This window comes from Canis lupus, chromosome 20, assembly GCF_011100685.1.
Source record: "Canis lupus familiaris isolate Mischka breed German Shepherd chromosome 20, alternate assembly UU_Cfam_GSD_1.0, whole genome shotgun sequence".
Classification (NCBI taxonomy): domain Eukaryota; kingdom Metazoa; phylum Chordata; class Mammalia; order Carnivora; family Canidae; genus Canis; species Canis lupus.
This window is the reverse complement of record NC_049241.1, coordinates 49333393-49352074: the sequence shown is the minus strand read 5'-3', so window position 1 is coordinate 49352074 and position 18682 is coordinate 49333393. Positions and strand designations below refer to the sequence as shown.

General features: G+C 46.3%; 1 protein-coding gene across 6 annotated transcripts in view; it reads right to left on the bottom strand.

Moving 5' to 3' along the window:
- The window catches only part of CACNA1A (calcium voltage-gated channel subunit alpha1 A), a 215310-nt gene that overhangs the window by 82955 nt on the left and 113673 nt on the right, over positions 1-18682 (bottom strand). For 4 of the 6 annotated variants that reach the window (XM_038567087.1, XM_038567089.1, XM_038567090.1 and 1 more), the window contains exons 7-12: positions 16208-16311; positions 14955-15070; positions 13779-13835; positions 12643-12735; positions 4527-4736; positions 1408-1520 (exon numbers count right to left, since the gene is read on the bottom strand). In XM_038567087.1, coding sequence (XP_038423015.1) covers positions 1408-1520; positions 4527-4736; positions 12643-12735; positions 13779-13835; positions 14955-15070; positions 16208-16311 — 693 coding nt within the window. The remainder of the gene's footprint in view (positions 1-1407; positions 1521-4526; positions 4737-12642; positions 12736-13778; positions 13836-14954; positions 15071-16207; positions 16312-18682) is intronic. The other 2 variants (XM_038567088.1, XM_038567091.1) reach the window with 1 other exon arrangement.

Sequence of the window (18682 nt, the reverse complement as noted above, 5' to 3'; positions counted from 1 at the left end):
AAAACATGCCTTGGCCCCAAAAGTTGCAAGAACCCCACCAAGCTGCCCCCAAATGGAAGCAGGGTGATGGGTGATGGTCTCAGACTTTCCTCATCCTTTTCTTTCTTTCTTTCTTTCTTTCTTTCTTTCTTTCTTTCTTTCTTTCTTTCTTTCTTTCTTTTTTTTAAGATTTTATTTATTTATTCATGAGAGTCAGAAGGAGAGAGAGGCAGAGACACAGGCAGAGGGAGAAGCACGCTCCAGGCAAGGAGTCCAGTGCGGGACTTGATCTCAGGACTCCGGGATCATGCCCTTAGCCAAAGGCTGGTGCTCAATTGCTGAGCCACTCAGGCGTCCCTCCTCATCCCTTTCTTAAAATTGATTAGCAGCTCAGGCAGAGCAAAGAATTCCTGAAATGCATAACTGCAAAGTGAATATCCATGTAACTGCCACCGCTGTCAAGAAATAGGACATGTCAACACCCTGGAAGCCTCGAGGGACCCCTAGATATAACCACCATCCTGAATTTTGTAATAACCATTTCCTTGCGTTAAAAAAAACTGACATGAAATTCACCTAAGACAAAATTAACCATTTGAAGTACACAACTCAGTGGCATTTAGCACACTCACAGAGTTGTGTGACCCTCACCTCTCTTCACTTCCCAAACAATTTCATCACTCCCAAAAGAGAGCCTGACCCAATGAGGAGTCACTCCCCGGCACCCCCACCCCAGCCCCTGGCAACCACTGATCTGCTTCCGGTCTCTATGGATTTGCCTGTTCTGGACATTTCCTATAAATGGAATTATGCAGTATGTGACCTTTTGGGTCTAGCTTCTTTCACTTAGCATAATGTTTTCCAGGTCCTTGCCTTTTCAAAGTTATCAAGCATCATCCCTAACCAACAGAGTTTAGATCTATTTGAATTTCCACCAGCAAAACGTGCCGTACGGACTGATTTTTTTGTCAGTGTTTGCCTCCTTTTGTGCAATATCATGCAGGTGGGATTTATCCGGCTGTTGGGTGTGGCTGTTGCTGGTTCCCTCTCATTGCTGTGGAGAATTCCATTATATGGCTATGTCACAACTTATTTATCCATTCTACTGCAAAGGGATGTTGGGTCATTTGGTTTGGGACTATTACAAACAAGGCCACTCAGGGCATTCTTGTGAGCTGCTCTTGCATGAAGCCCTAGTGTGAATGGCCAAATCCCCCGTGCGAAAGAGGGTCTGCACATTTCCCTCCGACTGGCAGTGGCTAAAAGTCTTGGGACTTCTGTATCCTCATCCAAAATTTGGGATTCTGCACTCAGTGGAGGCTCTCACATCCAGGGGTGACCCTACTGTTCCCTTTCGGATGTTCCCAGGCATCAGCCATTCTAGGCAAGAGCTGGAGAAATGAACTGTTTACCAACCAGAGCACTTACCCCACAGTCAAAGCAGTTGAAGGAAGAGTGGAAGTAAGGCCGCGTCCCAAGCCCGTACATTTTTATAAACATTTCGGACATAAAGAGTCCTAAGAAAATGAATTCTGCATAGTCTGGAAGGGAGAGGGGAGAAATAAAGAGGAGGTTAAGTTTGTGGGGTGGGAGTGGTTTCATGGACTTTCTTATTAATAGCAATCCTGTCCTGCTCTGATCTGGGATGCAGAGAGGATAGCTGTTGATGGCCTTGGCCAAAGATTATGCAAGGCTTCATTTCTGCAGGCCTCAGTTTCTCCTTTGTTAAAGGGGAGGAACAACAATTGTCCCCCACTCTCCAACCCACCACCGACCCCTGGCCAATCTTAAAAAGGAGTAAGGTTAAAGCTCCATGGCTCTCCACCTTGTAGTTTTTGTCCTGATTCAACGAGAAGGGCTAGATGCAGGTTGTGGCCAAGGACCCAGATTTTGTGCTGGCTGGTGGGTCCCTGGGTGTTTACCATGTTTCTAAAACTAATGAACTAACAAACTAAATGGCTAACTGACAAAATAACAATGGCCCCAGGATGTCAGTGTGTCATAATCTAAGAACTATGATTAATCTACTTTTATATGCTTGGGCTTTAAAGGAAAAATAGAAATAGAAATCATAATGGTGTCCTTTTAGTAATCCTTGGGTCAGGGACTTAGCTGGAGATTCAGGGGCAGCCAATTCAAGGTACAGCTTTTCTTCCAACTTGGAAAACCTATCTGAGGTCCCCTGGCAAAATTCTGTCTTGCTGATGTCTAAAAGGTCTTGAACAAGATAAAGCCTAATGGTGTAAATGCCTTGGGGAGAGGTAACCTATGGGTAATTTGTTTGATCCAGCAAAGACATGGCTAATTTCAGGACCTTTTTCTGAGAGAGCTTTCTTGGTGGGGTAGGAAGATGAGTCATCAGGAAGGGCATGGATTCTCACCCAGTGGATGGGAATGAGGGTAAGGAGGGCTTCTAAGGGGGAGAAAACATACAGATAGGAAGACAGAAGACCCAAACTTCCAAGAACTTCCAACTTTGGTCACATAGGTAATTTTGTCTGAAAGTCAAGGGCATTTATTATATTGTTCTTTTAAGAGATGGTCTGAACCATCAAGGTCCTTCACACTCATTCCTGACCAAAACTTCCTCTTAGGTTTTTGGACTCCAGGGAGCTCCTAGTATCTGAAGGAAACCAGGGCCTCCAGGATTGCCAGGCCAAAATATCAATGAGGGGAAAACTGTCTATAACATCTGGGGTATTCTAAGAACCACCAGAAACAACTCTGGGAGAACTCAAGAGTTTCTGAGATGCTTGCTTCCCAGTTACCATGGAAACCTGATAGCTGACAATGCACAAGAGCTGAGAGAATTATCTGTAGCACTTGTGGGTCTGGAAGAACTTTCAGGGCCATCGACTCCAATTTCCAGATGAGAAGTTCGAGACCACGAGAAGCGGCCACACTTCGCTGATTCCAAGACAAACATTTTTTGTTCAGTTTGACATCTGTGGATTGGGGGGGTGTATCTTAAAATTGCCATATCCCAGTTTAAGATGGCAGCACTACTTTATTTCTTAGTGGCAAATAAAATAAAAGGGTGCTTTATAAATGAAGATGTTTTCTTTCTTTTTTTTAATGAAGATGCTTTTGATTGATGGATGATGGTAGTGACTTGTCCAGGGTCACTGAGAATCCAGGCCACCTGGTAACCAGGGAAGGGATTGGGCATCAGACATAGCTTGGATTCTAGGTTCAAATACTGGCTTTGTCACTTACTAGCTGTGTGACCCTGGGCAAGTTACTTAACCTTTCTGTGTCTCAGTTTTCTCAACTGGGAATAATTAAAGGACCTTTACAGATTTAGAGGCCTGGGGCAGGAAGTCCCAACCCCCTGTTCTTGAACCAGGACAGACAAAGCAAAGTGATTAGTATGGAGAATATGGGAGATTAAAAATAGACTACAGAGGAGGTTAAGACAAAAAGTAAAGAATCCTCATTTGTAAGACTCCAGGGGGACCAAATACAATTACTAAGGTTGGAACTAGGTTAGGGCTCTCAGAAGGAGAGCTGGCCCCTGGGGGGTGTCCTGAGGGGTCAACCAATGTGACTGAGAACAATGAGGGTTACAAGGAAACCATGACCTGGACCAGGCTTCTGGGTCTCTCTAGGCTGAAGACTCGACTATCTCTAGTGGCTGTCTGGGTCAGTTCTGAACCTGGTCAGAAGGGGAAAAAAGCTAGAGACCTAAGTCAGACAAACTAGTACGTGCAGGTAGAGGGCAGCCAGCAGGCAAAAAGGTTTAGGGAAATCCTCCTGCAGGGCCCACAAGCCAAAGCCAGGGCATGGATTTGCTTTCGTCACTGCCCAGACACTACTCTTGTTGATTCCTCAGAGCTCTTTATTTTTTAAATCCTCCTCACCTTTCACTGCTGCTCCTCCTCCCCACCTGGCCATCAATTTTGATAGTATCTCATGCTAGCTCCTGGAATCCTGGAATAGGCCCAGAAGGGCAAAGCCTTGGGGGTCCTGGTACCCAATGAGGGAGCAGGATGTTCTCACACTTGTTGGAGGTGATCTTCTAGAAATGAATCCCAGACTTAAGGAAGTAAAAAATATCAAGAAAGGAAAGGTATAAAAAGCAGGAGATTTGAAAGAAGAGGGGAAAAGCAGGGAGTGTCAGAAATAAGCAGAGAAAATGGGGACAACATAAGCGCCACTCTTTGTTCCTAAAGCATTCCCATCTCTCAACTGTAAAATACTTATTTTAACATCCTCAGAGATACACCTATTAATTACATGGGCGTTTCTGTCTCAGTCTGGCTGTCCTGTGGTCTCTATCTCTTTATGTTTCTTTTCCAACGCCCTCATACTTCTCTCTTTAAAAAGCATCACAGTAGTATTTGGTGACCTGAATTCCAGCTTCCAGCCCCCAGGCCCAAAGAAGTTGGGCTCTGTTGCTGTGGTGGCAGTTGCAGACACACCCACATGAACGGGCAGATTCAACAAGAGCCAAGGAAGAAAGGCATACCACCAGAGAGGGAGAATTGGGAGAAGGGTGTGAGGAAGGGATCAAGGAGCCAGTGGGGGCAGGGGCCAGTGGTACTCACAGAGGAAGTCGGAGAGCCACTCGGGCTGGTTGTAGTGAACAATAGCAACACACAGCGTGTTGAGGGCTACCAGACTGAGCACAGTCCAGTAGAAGGCCTGAGTTTTGACCATGCGGCGGATGTAGAAACGCATCCTCCTCTCCTTTTTGTGAAAAAAAGTCGAGTTTTCCAGCTTGGCACTTTTAATGCTGGCTCGGGCGAAGGGAGACCCTGCCAAGGAAAGGATGGAGAATGTCAGGGTGTTCCTCTGGAGGAAATTAACTGATATGTGGCCCAGGCACAGATTCTCGCCAGGGGATCCATTAGCTTCCCTGGCGAGCCCTCTGGCCCGAGGGAATCATCATGATCCAGGGCTTAGCTTTCCAGAGATGGAGCTTATGAGAAGGTGAAAATGACATTTGGAAACAACCAATGAGAGCTCTGGATGTCAATGGGGAGGCAGATGGCTCTCCACGGATGGACCAACTTTCTGTGTCCCCCTTTCTTGGCCACATCTGATGATTCTGGGGGTCATGCCACAGGGGGGATGAGGAAGGAGCTCAGGACCCTTGGTAAAGAGGCAAGTAGCAGAGCTGCATGGTGCATGCTTGGCAGGCCTCCAGGAAGAGGTGTGAATAGGACCCTAGTTTCCATGGACACTTTACCAAGGAATGAGTCACCAGGGAATCTACCTGCATATACTTTTACTTGCAGAACATCTACTGCGTGCCAGACTCTATTCCAGATGTTCAAGATTCACTAGTTAACAGACAGAGCCCTGCTTTTATGGGCTTAATCTCCATTTGGGGAGAGACAGCAAATATAATAAAAAAAGTAAATTAATAGTGTGACAGAAGGTGCACAGTACTTTGGCAAAAAGAATAAATAGTGTAAGGGGATGGGGAGCCCCAGGAGGGACCATGGGGCAGGCTGCCATATTAAATCAGGTGGTCAAGGTGAAGGTGTTGACATAAGTCACCTCAATACTATAGGCAGAATTAATAGTAAGTGCTAAGGTTCTGAGGCAGAAATATGCCTGCCTGGCATATTCAGGGAATGGCATCAGGAAACCAGTATGGCTGGAGTGGTTGAGAGGGAGAGGAGTTGGTAAGGACAGGGAAGGGACAGTGTGGAATAAGCAGTGCTTTATGGGCTATGGGGAGACCTGGGCTTTTTTTTTGCTTTTGCTCTAAATGTGAAGGGGACCACGGAGGCTTGAACAGAGGAGGGATGGATAGGACCTGACTCAGGTGCTCACAAGCATACTGTGGCAGCTGTGGGGGGAATAGACGGTGGAAGGCCAGGGCAGGAACAGGGAGATGACTGGTCCAGCCTAGCAATGATGCTGATTTGGGATTTATTTATTTATTTATTTATTTATTTATTTATTTATTTATTTATTTTCAAAGATTTTGTTCATTCATTCATGAGAGAGGCAGAGACACAGGCAGAGGGAGAAGCAGGCTCCATGCAGGGAGCCCGATGTGGGACTTGATCCCGGGTCCCCAGGATCACACCCTGAGCCAAAGGCAGATGCTCAACCACTGAGCTACCCAGGTGCCCCATGGGATATATTATTTAAAGGAGATGCAAACCCCTGCTGCTGGATCAAGTATGGGTGTGAGAGAGAGGGGGGAGCCAAGGTTTTGGGACAGAGCTGCCATCCAAAGGTCTGTGTGTGGTGGGGGTCAGAGCTCAGTTTTGGATGGACTGATTTTATCTTCTAAATGATCTCTTCCTGAAAATCTTCAGTTGCACTCATTTGTTTGTTTATGGTCTTTGGCTCATTCACTCTTTTACCTATTCACTAGCTTGTTCATTGATTCATGCACTCATTAGCTAATTTGTGCAGTCACTCATTCATCCATCCAGCTCATGCATCAACCCCATCCCACCAGCCAGATAAGGGACACCACAAACATCTTGCAGGACACCACTTCCTTCCTATTCACAAAATTTTATTTATTTATTTTTTTTTTTATTTTTTTTTTTTTTCCTATTCACAAAATTTTAAACATGTTCCCACTCAGTGGCAGTTGGCCAGGCCTGGTGGCTGGATCCCTCTCTCATGTCCATCACCTGCCCGACCTCACAGGCACTGAGAACTCCAGGGTGGCTCCCCGTGGCCCTTCCCAGTTAGAGCATTTCTGGCCCTGGTCTCTGCAGCTCGTAAAGATGTACCCAGACCCACAGGCATCCACAGGGCATTGCAGACAGGAATGAGACTTTTGAAGGCCTCAGGTCAGGTTAGGATGCTCCACAAGGAGAAGGAGGAGAGAGAGAGGTTTGGGGTAGAGCTCAGTCACCAGGCAAGAGGCTCCTCACCCCTACTCCTCCTGGAGCCACCCCCAAAAGCCAGTTCCTTCACCAACCATCAAATGACCTTAGGCAAGTTTCCTTGCATCTTGGGGCTGGCTCCAGTGTCTCCATCTATAAACTAGGGACAGCCACACACTTCTCACCTCACAGAGCAATGGGGAGAAATACGCCTTAGCATGATGCTGGAACATTATGATTATTGGCCATGATAATCTTCTACTGTAACTCCAACAACTGCAATGAAGAGCCAGCTCACGTAGCCACTTATGGAGCAAGTCTTTCCTAATCACTGGCCCGGAGACACATCCCACAACAAGCCCAGCATTCATGGGGAAGGGAAAGGGAGTAAGTGTTAACTGAACACCTTCTACATACTAGGCCCCTATTAGCTGTGTACTGTCATCTGTGTTGTATTTCACGTTCCACCTTAACCCACACTCCCTTTTTCTGTCCATTCTTATCTTGAATTTTTCTCTGTAGTCTGGAATGGTAATTGCAGGTAACCTTTAGGTCTTAAAAATATTTTAATAAGAGATTTTATGAAACCCAACAGGACCAAAACATTATCATTTTAACATAGCATCAGTATAGAAATATGTTAAAGAGATTATTTTACACTCTTTTTTTTTTTTTTTTTTTTTTTGGTACTGGGACTTCCAAACCTGATGTGTTAGAATGAAGCACTTCTTGGTTCACACCAGCTATATTCAAGGCATCAAGAGCCTCAGGTGGCCAGTAGCAGTCTAGAATGTTCTCTCATGAGGATGGTAGTCTGTCACCACCAAGGTTTAATCTGGGGGTTTTGGGGGCAATTTACATGTCCTTAAGTAAAGACTGCTAACTCTGGGAAACGAACTAGGGGTGTTGGAAGGGGAGGAGGGCGGGGGGTGGGAGTGAATGGGTGACGGGCACTGGGGGTTATTCTGTATGTTAGTAAATTGAACACCAATAAAAAAATATATATATATATATATATAAAAAAAATCTCTGTAAATGGAAACAGGTCCTGCCTAAGTGGTGGGTTGCACTGTGTCCCTCAGAGACATGTGCTGAAGTCCTAATGCCTGGTCCTCATGAACGTGACCTTACGTGGAATTAGGGTCTTTGCGGATGTAATCAAGTTAAGGTGAGGTCACACTTGATTAGGATGGGTTCTAAATCTCATGACTGGTCCTTATAAGAAGAGCAGGGCCACAGAGGTGCACAGGAAGACCATGTGGCCACAGAGGCAGAGATAGGTGTGATGCCCACAGAAGTCGAGGCTCACCAAACACCCCCAGAAGCCTCAAGAGGCAGGGAACGGACTCTCCCCTGAAGCCTTCAGAGGCAGCAAGGCCCTGCTGATACCTTGATTTTAGTTTGGGCCTCTGGCCTCCAGAACTGTGAGAAAATAGATTTCTGTTGTTTTAAGCCACACTGTTTGTTGGTACTCTGTTACAACAGCCCACATGGGAGCTTGCACCATTAAAATAATCTAAAATGGAATCTGATTTTCCTAAGAAACTGGTGTTGTGATGGCAGCTTCCATTCATGACTCAACATTTCCTATCAACGACTCAAGTTCCACACTTCAGCATTAGTGTTTGTCAACTGTAGAAGAGACTGCTTTATAATGTGTTTATCAGCTGATTTGATAGTGCAGAAGAGACCCATCACACAAGACTCTGCTCACTGTGGTATGGAATTGTGGCAAATGCCACATGGCTCCTGCCTTATTTTGAATTATTTCCAGAAATAAAGGTAAAGCTATTTCTTGGTCAGAACTGAAATTCCAGAGGTCTCCTTTGCGGTGGTTTAGGAAACCGCTGTGCATTTTTGAGCTACCAGGCAAAGGAGCTAGATTTTGGTGGGTTGGCGTATAGCAAAACTGGTCCCAGGAGACCAAGTCACTGGCTTGTGTTTGGGATCCATTTAGATAGACGAAAGCCACCTGCTTTGTCAACAGAAATGCCATGGGACAGCCACAGCTCTTAATCTGACCTCTTCCTACTCTGGCTTCTTGTCCTTCCCCTTATCACACACTTATCAAATGGCAGCCTTGAACTGCCTTCTCCAAGGAACAAGGTTTCTTATGTCAGCCACAAATTCAAGAGTGAGGTGTCCCACAGACAAACTGTCCCTGAGTATCTCTCATGGCTTCTTGGATCGCCCCCCTATTATGGACTAAACTGCATCTCCCAAGTTCATATGCTGGACTTTTAATCCCCAGACTTTAGAATGGGAGTGTGTTTGGAGATAGGGTCTTTAAAGAGGTAATTAAACTAAGGTCCTATGGGTGGGCCTTAATCCAATATGACTGGGGTTCTTATAGGAAGAGATTAGGACAGAGATACATCCAGAAGGAAGACCACATGAAGACACAGGGAGGAGACAGCCGCTACCAGCCTAGGAGGAAGGCCTCAGAAGCAACCATCCCTGCCGATACCTTAGATTTAGGAATGTCAGCCTCCAGAACGGTGAAAACTTAGATTTCTATTGTTAAGCCCCCTAGTCTGTGCTATTGTATTATGACAGCCTCATAAACAGATTTACGCTCCCCATTCTGCATAAAGTCCAGTTTAAAAATGCCTCCTTCATGAAGCTTTCTCTGCTTTCCTTACCAAATTCCTCCCTGCCCGTACAGCCATTAGATTCCTTACAAATAGTCTCTGTTGCTTTTAAGTTAACTTAAACTTACCTAGTTACTTTTCTGATTTGAAAAGTAATACCTATCACTAATTTGTACATTTTAGAAAAATGTCACATAGAAAGTGAAAATCCTTGCAAGTCTTCAATTTCCAGATTTTTAAGCTACTCTTATACTTAATATTGTCCTTTTTTTTTTTTTTAAAAAGGTTTTACTTACTTATTTGAGAGAGAGCAGAGCAAGTGAGAGAGAGAGAGAGGGTACACAAGTGGTGGGGAGGGGCAGAGGGAGAGGGAGAAGCAGACTTCCCATTGACCAGGGAGTCTGATGCAGGCAGGGCTCAGTCCCAGGACCCTGAGTTCATGACCTGAGCCAAAGGCAGATGTTTAACTGACCAAGCCATCTAGGCATCCCCTTAATATTGTTCTTAAAACCATATCATACATTTTCTATAATGCTATGCAACTTGCTTTTTTTCACCAAGAAATCAATTTCAAACATCTTTTCATGCCAGTGGCAGCCCTGTTCTTTTTCCTGGCTGCATCACAGTCCAATGTGTACAAATACTGTAATTTCTTTGGTCATCTCCCCATTTCCGGGCACGTGGCTTGTTTCTTGTTTTCACTATTTTAAAACATATTTTAATTTTAGGTAAGCTCTAACGCCCAACATGGAGCTCAAACTCATGATCCTGAGATCAAGAATTGCACACTCCACTGACTGAGCCAGCCACACGGTCCTGGTTTTCACTTTTTTGAACACCAGAAACAATGCTGTTGAGAAGAGGTATAGACCTTTTGTGCACATGGAAGAAATGTCTTTGAAGTGGAAATGCTAGGTCAAACAATATAAACATCTATAATTAAATAATACCACGCCATATATTGGAAACACTGCAAATTACACTCCTGCCAATAGCATATGACAATGCTCATTTCCCGACATCCTTGCCAATACTGGGTATTATCACTCTGCCATCTTTTCTAGAGTGACTGACAAAAAATAATCTGTCAATTAAGAGCAGGCACCTAATCTTATCCATAAAGGACATCCTGACTTAAGTATGCCAATTTTTTTCAGCACCTGGTAGTAAATACATGTAGTATGAACAGAAAATGTTTGCCTATCAAAATATAACAAGATATTTTTTTAAAATGGAAGCAACATAATTGGGAAAATGTATGGGCCAGACAGAACAGATCAGATACACAGAGCACTGACTCCCATTCTTGAACTTGCTGGAAGGAGGTAAACAGATGTATCCACAAATTGAAATAGGACTAGTCCATCATTATAAGGAAAAGAGTGTTTTGGCTAGAAATTAAAAATGCAAATTAAAATAAGCTTTAAGGTATCATTACAGACCTATTTCACTAGGAAAAGAAATTAAATGGGAAATAGGCAGTGGCCGGGGTGGGGGATCTGTGATCGTATGAGTACTTGGCAGGTTTATAAATGGGTTCAGTGCTTTGGAAACTCAGAATGGCTCTGTGAATAATGAGTTGAAAAGCTGTTAATATCTTTGATCCTGTAATTATCCCCAAGGAAACACGCCCAAAGGGTGGGGGGAGTCATTGTACATCAATGTTCACAGCAGTACTCCTCGTTGGGGCAAAAATTGGAAACAACTCCATATGACAGAGCCATGGCCAAGTAAACCTCCGCGTTGCCACCCTTATGAAGAATGGGACTGCGATGGGAATGATCTTGAAACCTAGCATCCAGGTCAAAAACTAGAGTGGAGTAAAAACAGCAAAGTATAGAATAGTTGATGTCTGTGCATTAGAACCATGTATATATGTTAAATTCCCTTCTCCCTTTCCTTCTGTTTTTTTTGGGGGGGGACAGGAATAGGGGGAGAGAGAATATATTTTTAAAAGATCTAATTATTTAACTATTTTTTGAGATTTTATTTATTTATTCATAAAGAGAGAGGGGGGCGCAGAGACATAGGGAGAGGGAGAAGCAGGCTCCATGCAGGGATCCTGATGTGGGACTCAATCCCAGGACCCCAGGATCATGACGATCTGAGCTAAAGGCAGATGCTCAACCACTGAGTCACTCAGGTGCTCCCCAGAGAGAGAGAGAGAATCTTAAGTAGGCTCCATGCTCAGCATGGAACTTGATATGGGGCTTGATCTCATGACCCTGAGATCATGACCTGAGCTGAAATCAAGAGTTAGACACTCAACAAACTGAGCCACCCAGGAGCCCCTGAAGATTTTATTTTTAAGTCATCTTTGCACCCAGTGTGGGGCTCAAACCCACAACCCTGACATCAAGAGATGCATGCTCTAGTGACTGAGCCCCCCAGGGTCCCCCCCTCACCTTCTTGTTTCTCTGCCTTTAGTTTTTCCTTCCTTCTCTCTCTTTCTCCCTCTCTCCCTCCTCTGCCCCTCCCTCCTCCAACCACACAGTTTAAATTCTTTCTCCCCTCAGAGGCATGCGTTATTTCCCCGGCCAGGATGCACTCCCATTTTCATTACTGGAATGTCTAAAATACCCCTTTCAAAAAATTATATGTTCTCCTGGGAGAAGGTCAAGAGCAACACAGTCTCAATCAGGAGGAGTGAGCAGGGGGAGGGTAAATGTTCTCTGCCCCTCAAACTCTGCCCTTTGCAATAACCAACAGCAACAGACCAACAGCCTTCTACATGGTTCTCTCCACTTTCACTGCCATAGCGAACTCCTACCAATCCTTCAGTTCTCAGCTCCAGTGTCACCTCCTCTGAGAAGGCTTCCCTGACCACACCCCACTCTTCCAGAGCAGGCTAAACCCAGGGTGACTCCTCTGCAGCGCCATTTATCACAACAGGCTTATTTCGGTAATTATCTGTTTAACATCTGTGTCCTGCACTCAACTGCGAACTCCACATGGGTAGGGATTTGGTTCCTGCCTTGTTCACAACAGCAGCCCCTCCATGAGTACTAATGAATCCTAATATCATGATTGTGAGCTCGTTCTCTGCTGGACGCCCTTCTAAATGCTTAAAGCGGATTATTTAGTTTAAGCTTTCACAGTGGGGTTAGGAGAGGGGCACTGCTGTTACTCCCATCTGCCCCAGGACACACAGGTGGTCAGGGGCAGGGCAGGGACCCAAATCCAGGTAATGAGGGTCCCAAACCTTTCAGCTGTCATCTGTTGCACGATCAGCGAGAGCTGGGTGCCAGGCTGTGGCAGGAGGGACTCACCCACGGAGGCGATGTCGGCCAGCTGATCCTCAGCCTCCTCGGGGTTGAGCAGGTCTGTCTTGCTTTTCTTTATGGTGGCTCTCCGCAGAGCTCCAACAATGGAAACATGGCAAGAGAAAAAGACGTTACCCTTTTTGAGACAGGAACCATACCTTGGTGCCAGGACTTGCTAAATATTGTTGGGTTGACCCTCATGGTGATCTGGTTTGGTGGGAAGTTGAGTACGTCCATTTGGCAGACATGGAGATCGAGGCTCAGGGAGGTTACGTGACTTTGTCACAGGAGTAAAGATGAGAATTGAGTCCTGTTTGGTCTCTAAGTCTGGGCTCCCAGTCACCCTTTCCCCTCTGGGGTGCCTGGGACTGGACATACAGTGATGCCTATGAAAGCAGCCTACCCTTGACCTTTAGCCCACTTGCTAGGCAGGCTGGGACTGTTGACGCCTTCCCTCAATATTTAGGTTCTACTCCTCCCCCCACGAGCTCTCCAGGGGACAGCGAGTTCAGGCACACATTTTCAACAAAATGATTTAGATACCCCCTTGGGTCATCTCTTCCGCTCCCCCAAAATAGTAAAATCTGATTTGTAACCTACTGAGATAAAGCCTCAGCTCCTTTACTTCCTTCTCAATCTCAGTATTTTTCAATCCAAAGTCTGCTCTGTCTAGCCAAACCTCTACCAGGTGAGACAACTGTCCTGAATAGTGAGCTGGACTCTTGGTTATTGACTTATTTAGTGAACACAGAGGGTGTTGACCCTGAGCCAGGCATTGTTGTAGACTTTCTATCTGCGAGCATTAATGCAATCCCCATCAACCATCCAGTGAGGTAGGTATTATTACTGTCATGCCCATTTTATGGATGAGGAAGACTGAAGCACATGATTAAAGCAGAAAGGGCAGGTCAGAAAATGATGTAAAGCCTGCGCTGAGGTCCTGAAGTCCCCCAAAGAAGCAAATTGGCACCGTGCCTATATCTTCCTGACCCTGGCCTGATCTCGTGTTTGTTCTTGTTGTCACCTGGGCTCTGAACATCCATCCCCTGGAGGCCCCTTAGAACCAAACAGTCTGTTCTCCCAGCACCAGCTGCTGCAGTCTCCCCTGGGATCTACCCTTGAGCCAGGTTCAGAGCAGTTACCATCAAAGGGATGCCTCTGCTCCCCGTCGGTTTCATCCTCGGCGAGGATCACCTCTTCTGAGGAGGAAGAGCACATAGTTAAGCTCCAGCGTCTGCACACCTCTCCTGGGCTGGGTTCCCTTGGATCAGGATTGAGAAGGGTCGGCCCAGCCCTCTTCACTCTCCTCTTGCTTATTGGGGCAGCTCAACCAGCCAGAAATGTGCTGCTCTGTTCTTCCTGACTCCCAGCCTCACTTGAGCAACAGTGTAAGAGCCAACACTACTTCCATCTCCCTCAAAATAAAACCCAGCCTCCTTACCATGACCTGTAAGGCCTTGCCTGATTCGGCTCCTGTCTTCTTCTGGTCCTTGCTTCTTCCCACTTAACCCTGCACATATTCTGCTCCAGCTACACTGGCTTCCTTGCTCTGCTTCATGACTCATGCCACTCCCACCTCAGGGCCTTTGCACTTGCTATTCCCTCTGCTCCAGAGCCCCCTTTGCCAGATATCCACAAGGTTTCTTGGATCTGCTCTGATGTCACCTCCTTAGAGAGACCCTCTCTGACCACCCCCACCTCCTCCAACTGCTTTCCACTCCGGACCCTGCTTCATTTTTCTTTTCAGCACTGGGGAGTACTCAACATTATATGTACTTGTTTCCTGTCTCTCTTACTAGAACATTGGAGCCCTGAGATGAGGATCTGGTCTTTTGTTCACTGCCATCTCCTCAGTGCCTATAACATTGCATGACACACAATGGGTGCTCCATAAGCATCTACTGAATGGTTGAACCAATAAACATGTGCCTACTGTGTGTCGGGCATTGCTCTTTCTCAGTGGCTTAGCTTGGGTGATCTTACTGCATACCCGCAGCCCTGCAAGATAGATGCTATCATCTCCGTTTAGCAAGGAAACTACAACTCAGGGAAGTAAGCTTCGCTGCTAGAAGGTGGCAGGGCTGGGATGCAAACCAAAGTTCCTCAGCCATTGTGTGACATCCTATCCTGGTGTCACCCCAAAAGTTTCCCTACCCTGATCCAGATTCCTGCTGCTTCAAAGCAGGGCCACCCGGCCAGGTCCTCTTTCTCCCTTGATCAGAGCCCTCACCTCACCCACCCACAAGCTGCATGCAGGACTCTGTGTGCTCCGAGGCCTGGGATCATGGTTCCCAGGTCTCAAGACCAAAGGGCCTCACCTGCTTTTGAGATCCACTCCATGTACCCATTGAGTTCTCGTTCGATCTGCTGCTGCCGCCTGAGCTTCAGAAAAGCCCGCCGGTTCTCCACCCGCTCCCTTTCTTTGGCAAACTCCCTGCAGAAGCAGGAAAGAGCCAGGTCTGGCTGTTGTAGACATTTTAGGGACTGTGTGCATGCGTGCGTGCATGCGTGTGTGTGTATCTGGGTGTGTGTGTGTGTGTCCAGAAATACCTGGAGGGCAGGCAGTGGACTTTAACACAAGGAATCAGGTCTCCTGGGAGATCAGAACACCAGAAAGGTTGGGGGTATTTCTGCCAACTTCCCACCTTATCCAACAGCTACACCCAGCTAGAGGAAAAAAGTAAAGCCACAAGACCATGCCATGCCAACTGCCGCTGGCTGCGTAGACCATTCTAATTCTCTGCACTCCTGAGTGAAGGATATTTTCATCCCTCTTTAAGTTAGGCCAATGAGACATAAGCTGAAGATTTCTGCAGCAGCCTCCTTTCCCTGGTATATGCCCTTCCCTTTCCCGTTTCCCTCCCTCCTCTTTGTGTTTGGGATGTGCAGTGGCTCCTTGTGAGCGTGAGGTAGCCATCTTAAAACCACGAGGCATCCACTGAAAGCCTCTGCCTGGTAAGGTCATCAGAGTAAAAAGCTAGAAGGAACTGGGGTCCCTGATGGCACCGTGGAGTCACTATTCCAGTCCCCAGACTTTTTGTGACAAGAAAAATAAAACCTATTTATGATTAAGCCCTTCATACCCACACCCAATCTTGGGGGTAAGGGATAACGTGTGCCACAAAAATGCATGTTTGATTGTATACTGAAATATACAGTATATTTGGAAAATAGGGGAAGGGGGAACCCAATCTTTTAGTTTTTTAAAAAAATGTAAATTATAGAAAGTAAAGCTCTATAGAAGGTTCTTGTGTGGTAGGCTGTGGGTTGGGAAAGACTTGAATGAGAGGCCTGCATTGGAAAGAAGCTCCTCTTTCCTGGGGTAGAGGTTCCTCAATGCCAGGGGTGCACTGTTGTTATGAGTTGAGGTCCACCATGAGTCCTTGCACTGGGTGCTCTCAGCAGTGCACAACTTCTGCACCTGTACCTGATTTGCTAATAACTTTCTGGCTAACCCGAGACAAAGGAAGGCCTATTCACTGCCTGGAGAATAAAAACAAAGGTTTGATGGCCTCTTTATGGTCAGAAGATGGTGAAGGGGAGTGGGATGGGGAGGGTAGCAGAGACTTACCCTGACAGCACACCCAGCACGAGGTTCAGCATAAAAAAGGAGCCAATGATGATGAGGGGGATGAAGTACAACCAGTTCCAAGTGTTCCCTGAGGCATCGTTGCTCTGCGGGAGGTGAGGAGGGAAAGCAGGTGAGTGTTTATGGGATTTAGGAATGATCTGACAGGTGGGAGAAGGGGGAGCTCTGCCTTCAAACGTCCTTGTCCCATAGTGTCCTAGAGCTCTGGGAGCCCAGACAGGGAAATGAAACACAGGATCAATTAGTGGGGAAAACCTCAGAGGTACCATTAGAAGGACAGATATAGCCCTTACAGGACCCAGGAACCAGGATGAAACTCAAGAGAATATTCCAGACCAAACTCCAGGTAAAAAGAAGGGGAAAAAAAGCCTATTCAAAATGTAGAAATGATCCCCTGGTTCCTTCCTTCTCCCCAACATAGTCATACTCCTCCCTTAGAGGAGGTACATGAAGGTAGGGTCTGACTGTCAGGTTAAATCACCAAGGCAGATGGCAGGGGTGTGAGCCTTTTCCTCAGATGTCTCCCTCCTCTGTACTCTGCAGCCTCAAGATGAACCAAAAAAAAAAAAAAAAAAAAGATATCCAGAAATGTCCGGCTCAGTTTTCAAGGGGCAGGGGAGATGTCCACAAGTCAAATATTCCCCTCTGGGAGAGCAGAACTCTGTGCCAGGAAAGAAGTAAGAAGAAGGGATGAAAATCAAGAAGAAAGAGAGAAAGAAAGAGAGAAATATAAAAACGAGTGCTTATGGAGTACTTACTCGTGCCAGATGTTCTACGTACATTAGCTATGTTACCTTACTCATTTAATCCTCTTGATGACCCTATTTTATCCCTTTATGCCCATTTTACAACTGGAGAAACTGAAGCCCAGAAAGACAAGTGTCAGTCCAAGGTCACAGTGCCAGTTGGTGGCAAATATGGGATTGGAACCAGGGAGTGGGGGCCCAGAGCCCATGGACTTCACCTCTACATTGGGGAAGCCCTGGAGTCAGCAGCTGGAGCAGAGGGAGCCTTATGGTGGCTCCTCAGCTCTGGGGCATCTGCAGAACGTGAGCCCCCTCACCCCAGCGTGGCTTTAAAAGCTCACCTTTAGAAGCACATATGATGCTGATAGACTGATACTACCATGTGTTGGGGGGTCTGTGGAGTAGCTAGAACACCTACATGCTGCCTGTGGGGGAGTAACACAGTGTATGAGTGTTCTGCACCTGGTATAACAAAGAATCACAACATGGGGCCTTAGAACAACACAAATTTAATGTTTCCATAGTTCTTGGAGGCCATGATCAGAGGTTCATGATCAGAGTGTCCACAGCTGGTTCCCTCTGGAGCCTCTGAGACAGAAATCTGTCCCATACCTCTCCACTGGTGTCTGGGGGTTCATTGACAATCTTTGGAGGTTCCTTGGCTTGTAGAGGCATGAGCCTGGTCTCCACTTTCATCTTCTCATGACATTCTGCTGTGTACATGTCTGTTTCTCTGTCCAAATTCCTTCCCCCCTTTTAAGGATGTCAGTCATATTGGGTTAGGGCCCACTGTGACGACCTCACTTTCCACAATGATCCCATTTCCGATTAAGGTCACATTTTTCAGGTACTGGGCGTTAGGACTTATGTGTATGATTTGGGGATGGGAGGACACAATTTAATCCTTAACACATGGTACAACCCCTTGGAAGAGGATTTGGGAACTTCTACTAAAATTAGTCATATACCTGTACTACCACCCAGAAAAATTCCACTCCTGAGTCCTGGAGAGCTGTCCCACAGGAACAGGAACCTGTGTATGCACAAGATGGTTCACAGTGGTGCATACACTGTAATAGCCCTAAATTGGAAATGACTGAATCCTCAACATTGAGAGAGGATAAATCAATGGAATACCATGTAATGAATGACTGCCACTTGTCATGCAAAACCTCACAGAGTTAGTGTCAAGCAAAGGGAACCAGACAGGGAAGAACATATACATGAGATTCCATTTGTACAAAATGCAAAAGCAGGCAAACTAGTCAATCATGATTGAAGTCCTGATGGGGTACCCTTTGGGGAAGGGGCACATGGGGGCTTCCAGGGGTGAGAAGGTTCTGTTTCCTGATCTGGGTGCTGGTCACACGAGTGTGTCCAGTTTGTGAAAATCCATCAAGCTCCTTTACTTCAATTTTTAAACTTTTTTTTGGGGGGGGGTCAACTTTACCTTAAGACGGAAGGCAAGTAACTCCTGGTACAACATGCATGACTCTTGAGGACTCTATGCTGAGTGAAATAAGCCAGTCATAAAAAGACAAATACTGGGAATACCTGGGTGGCTCAGTTGGTGACGCATCTGTCTTTGGCTCAGGTCAATCCCCTCAGGGTCCTGGGATTGAGCCCTGTGTCAGGCTCCCTGCTCAGTGGGGAGCCTGCTCTCCCTCTTCCTCTGCTCCTCTCCCTCTGCCTGCCATCACCCCACTTGTGC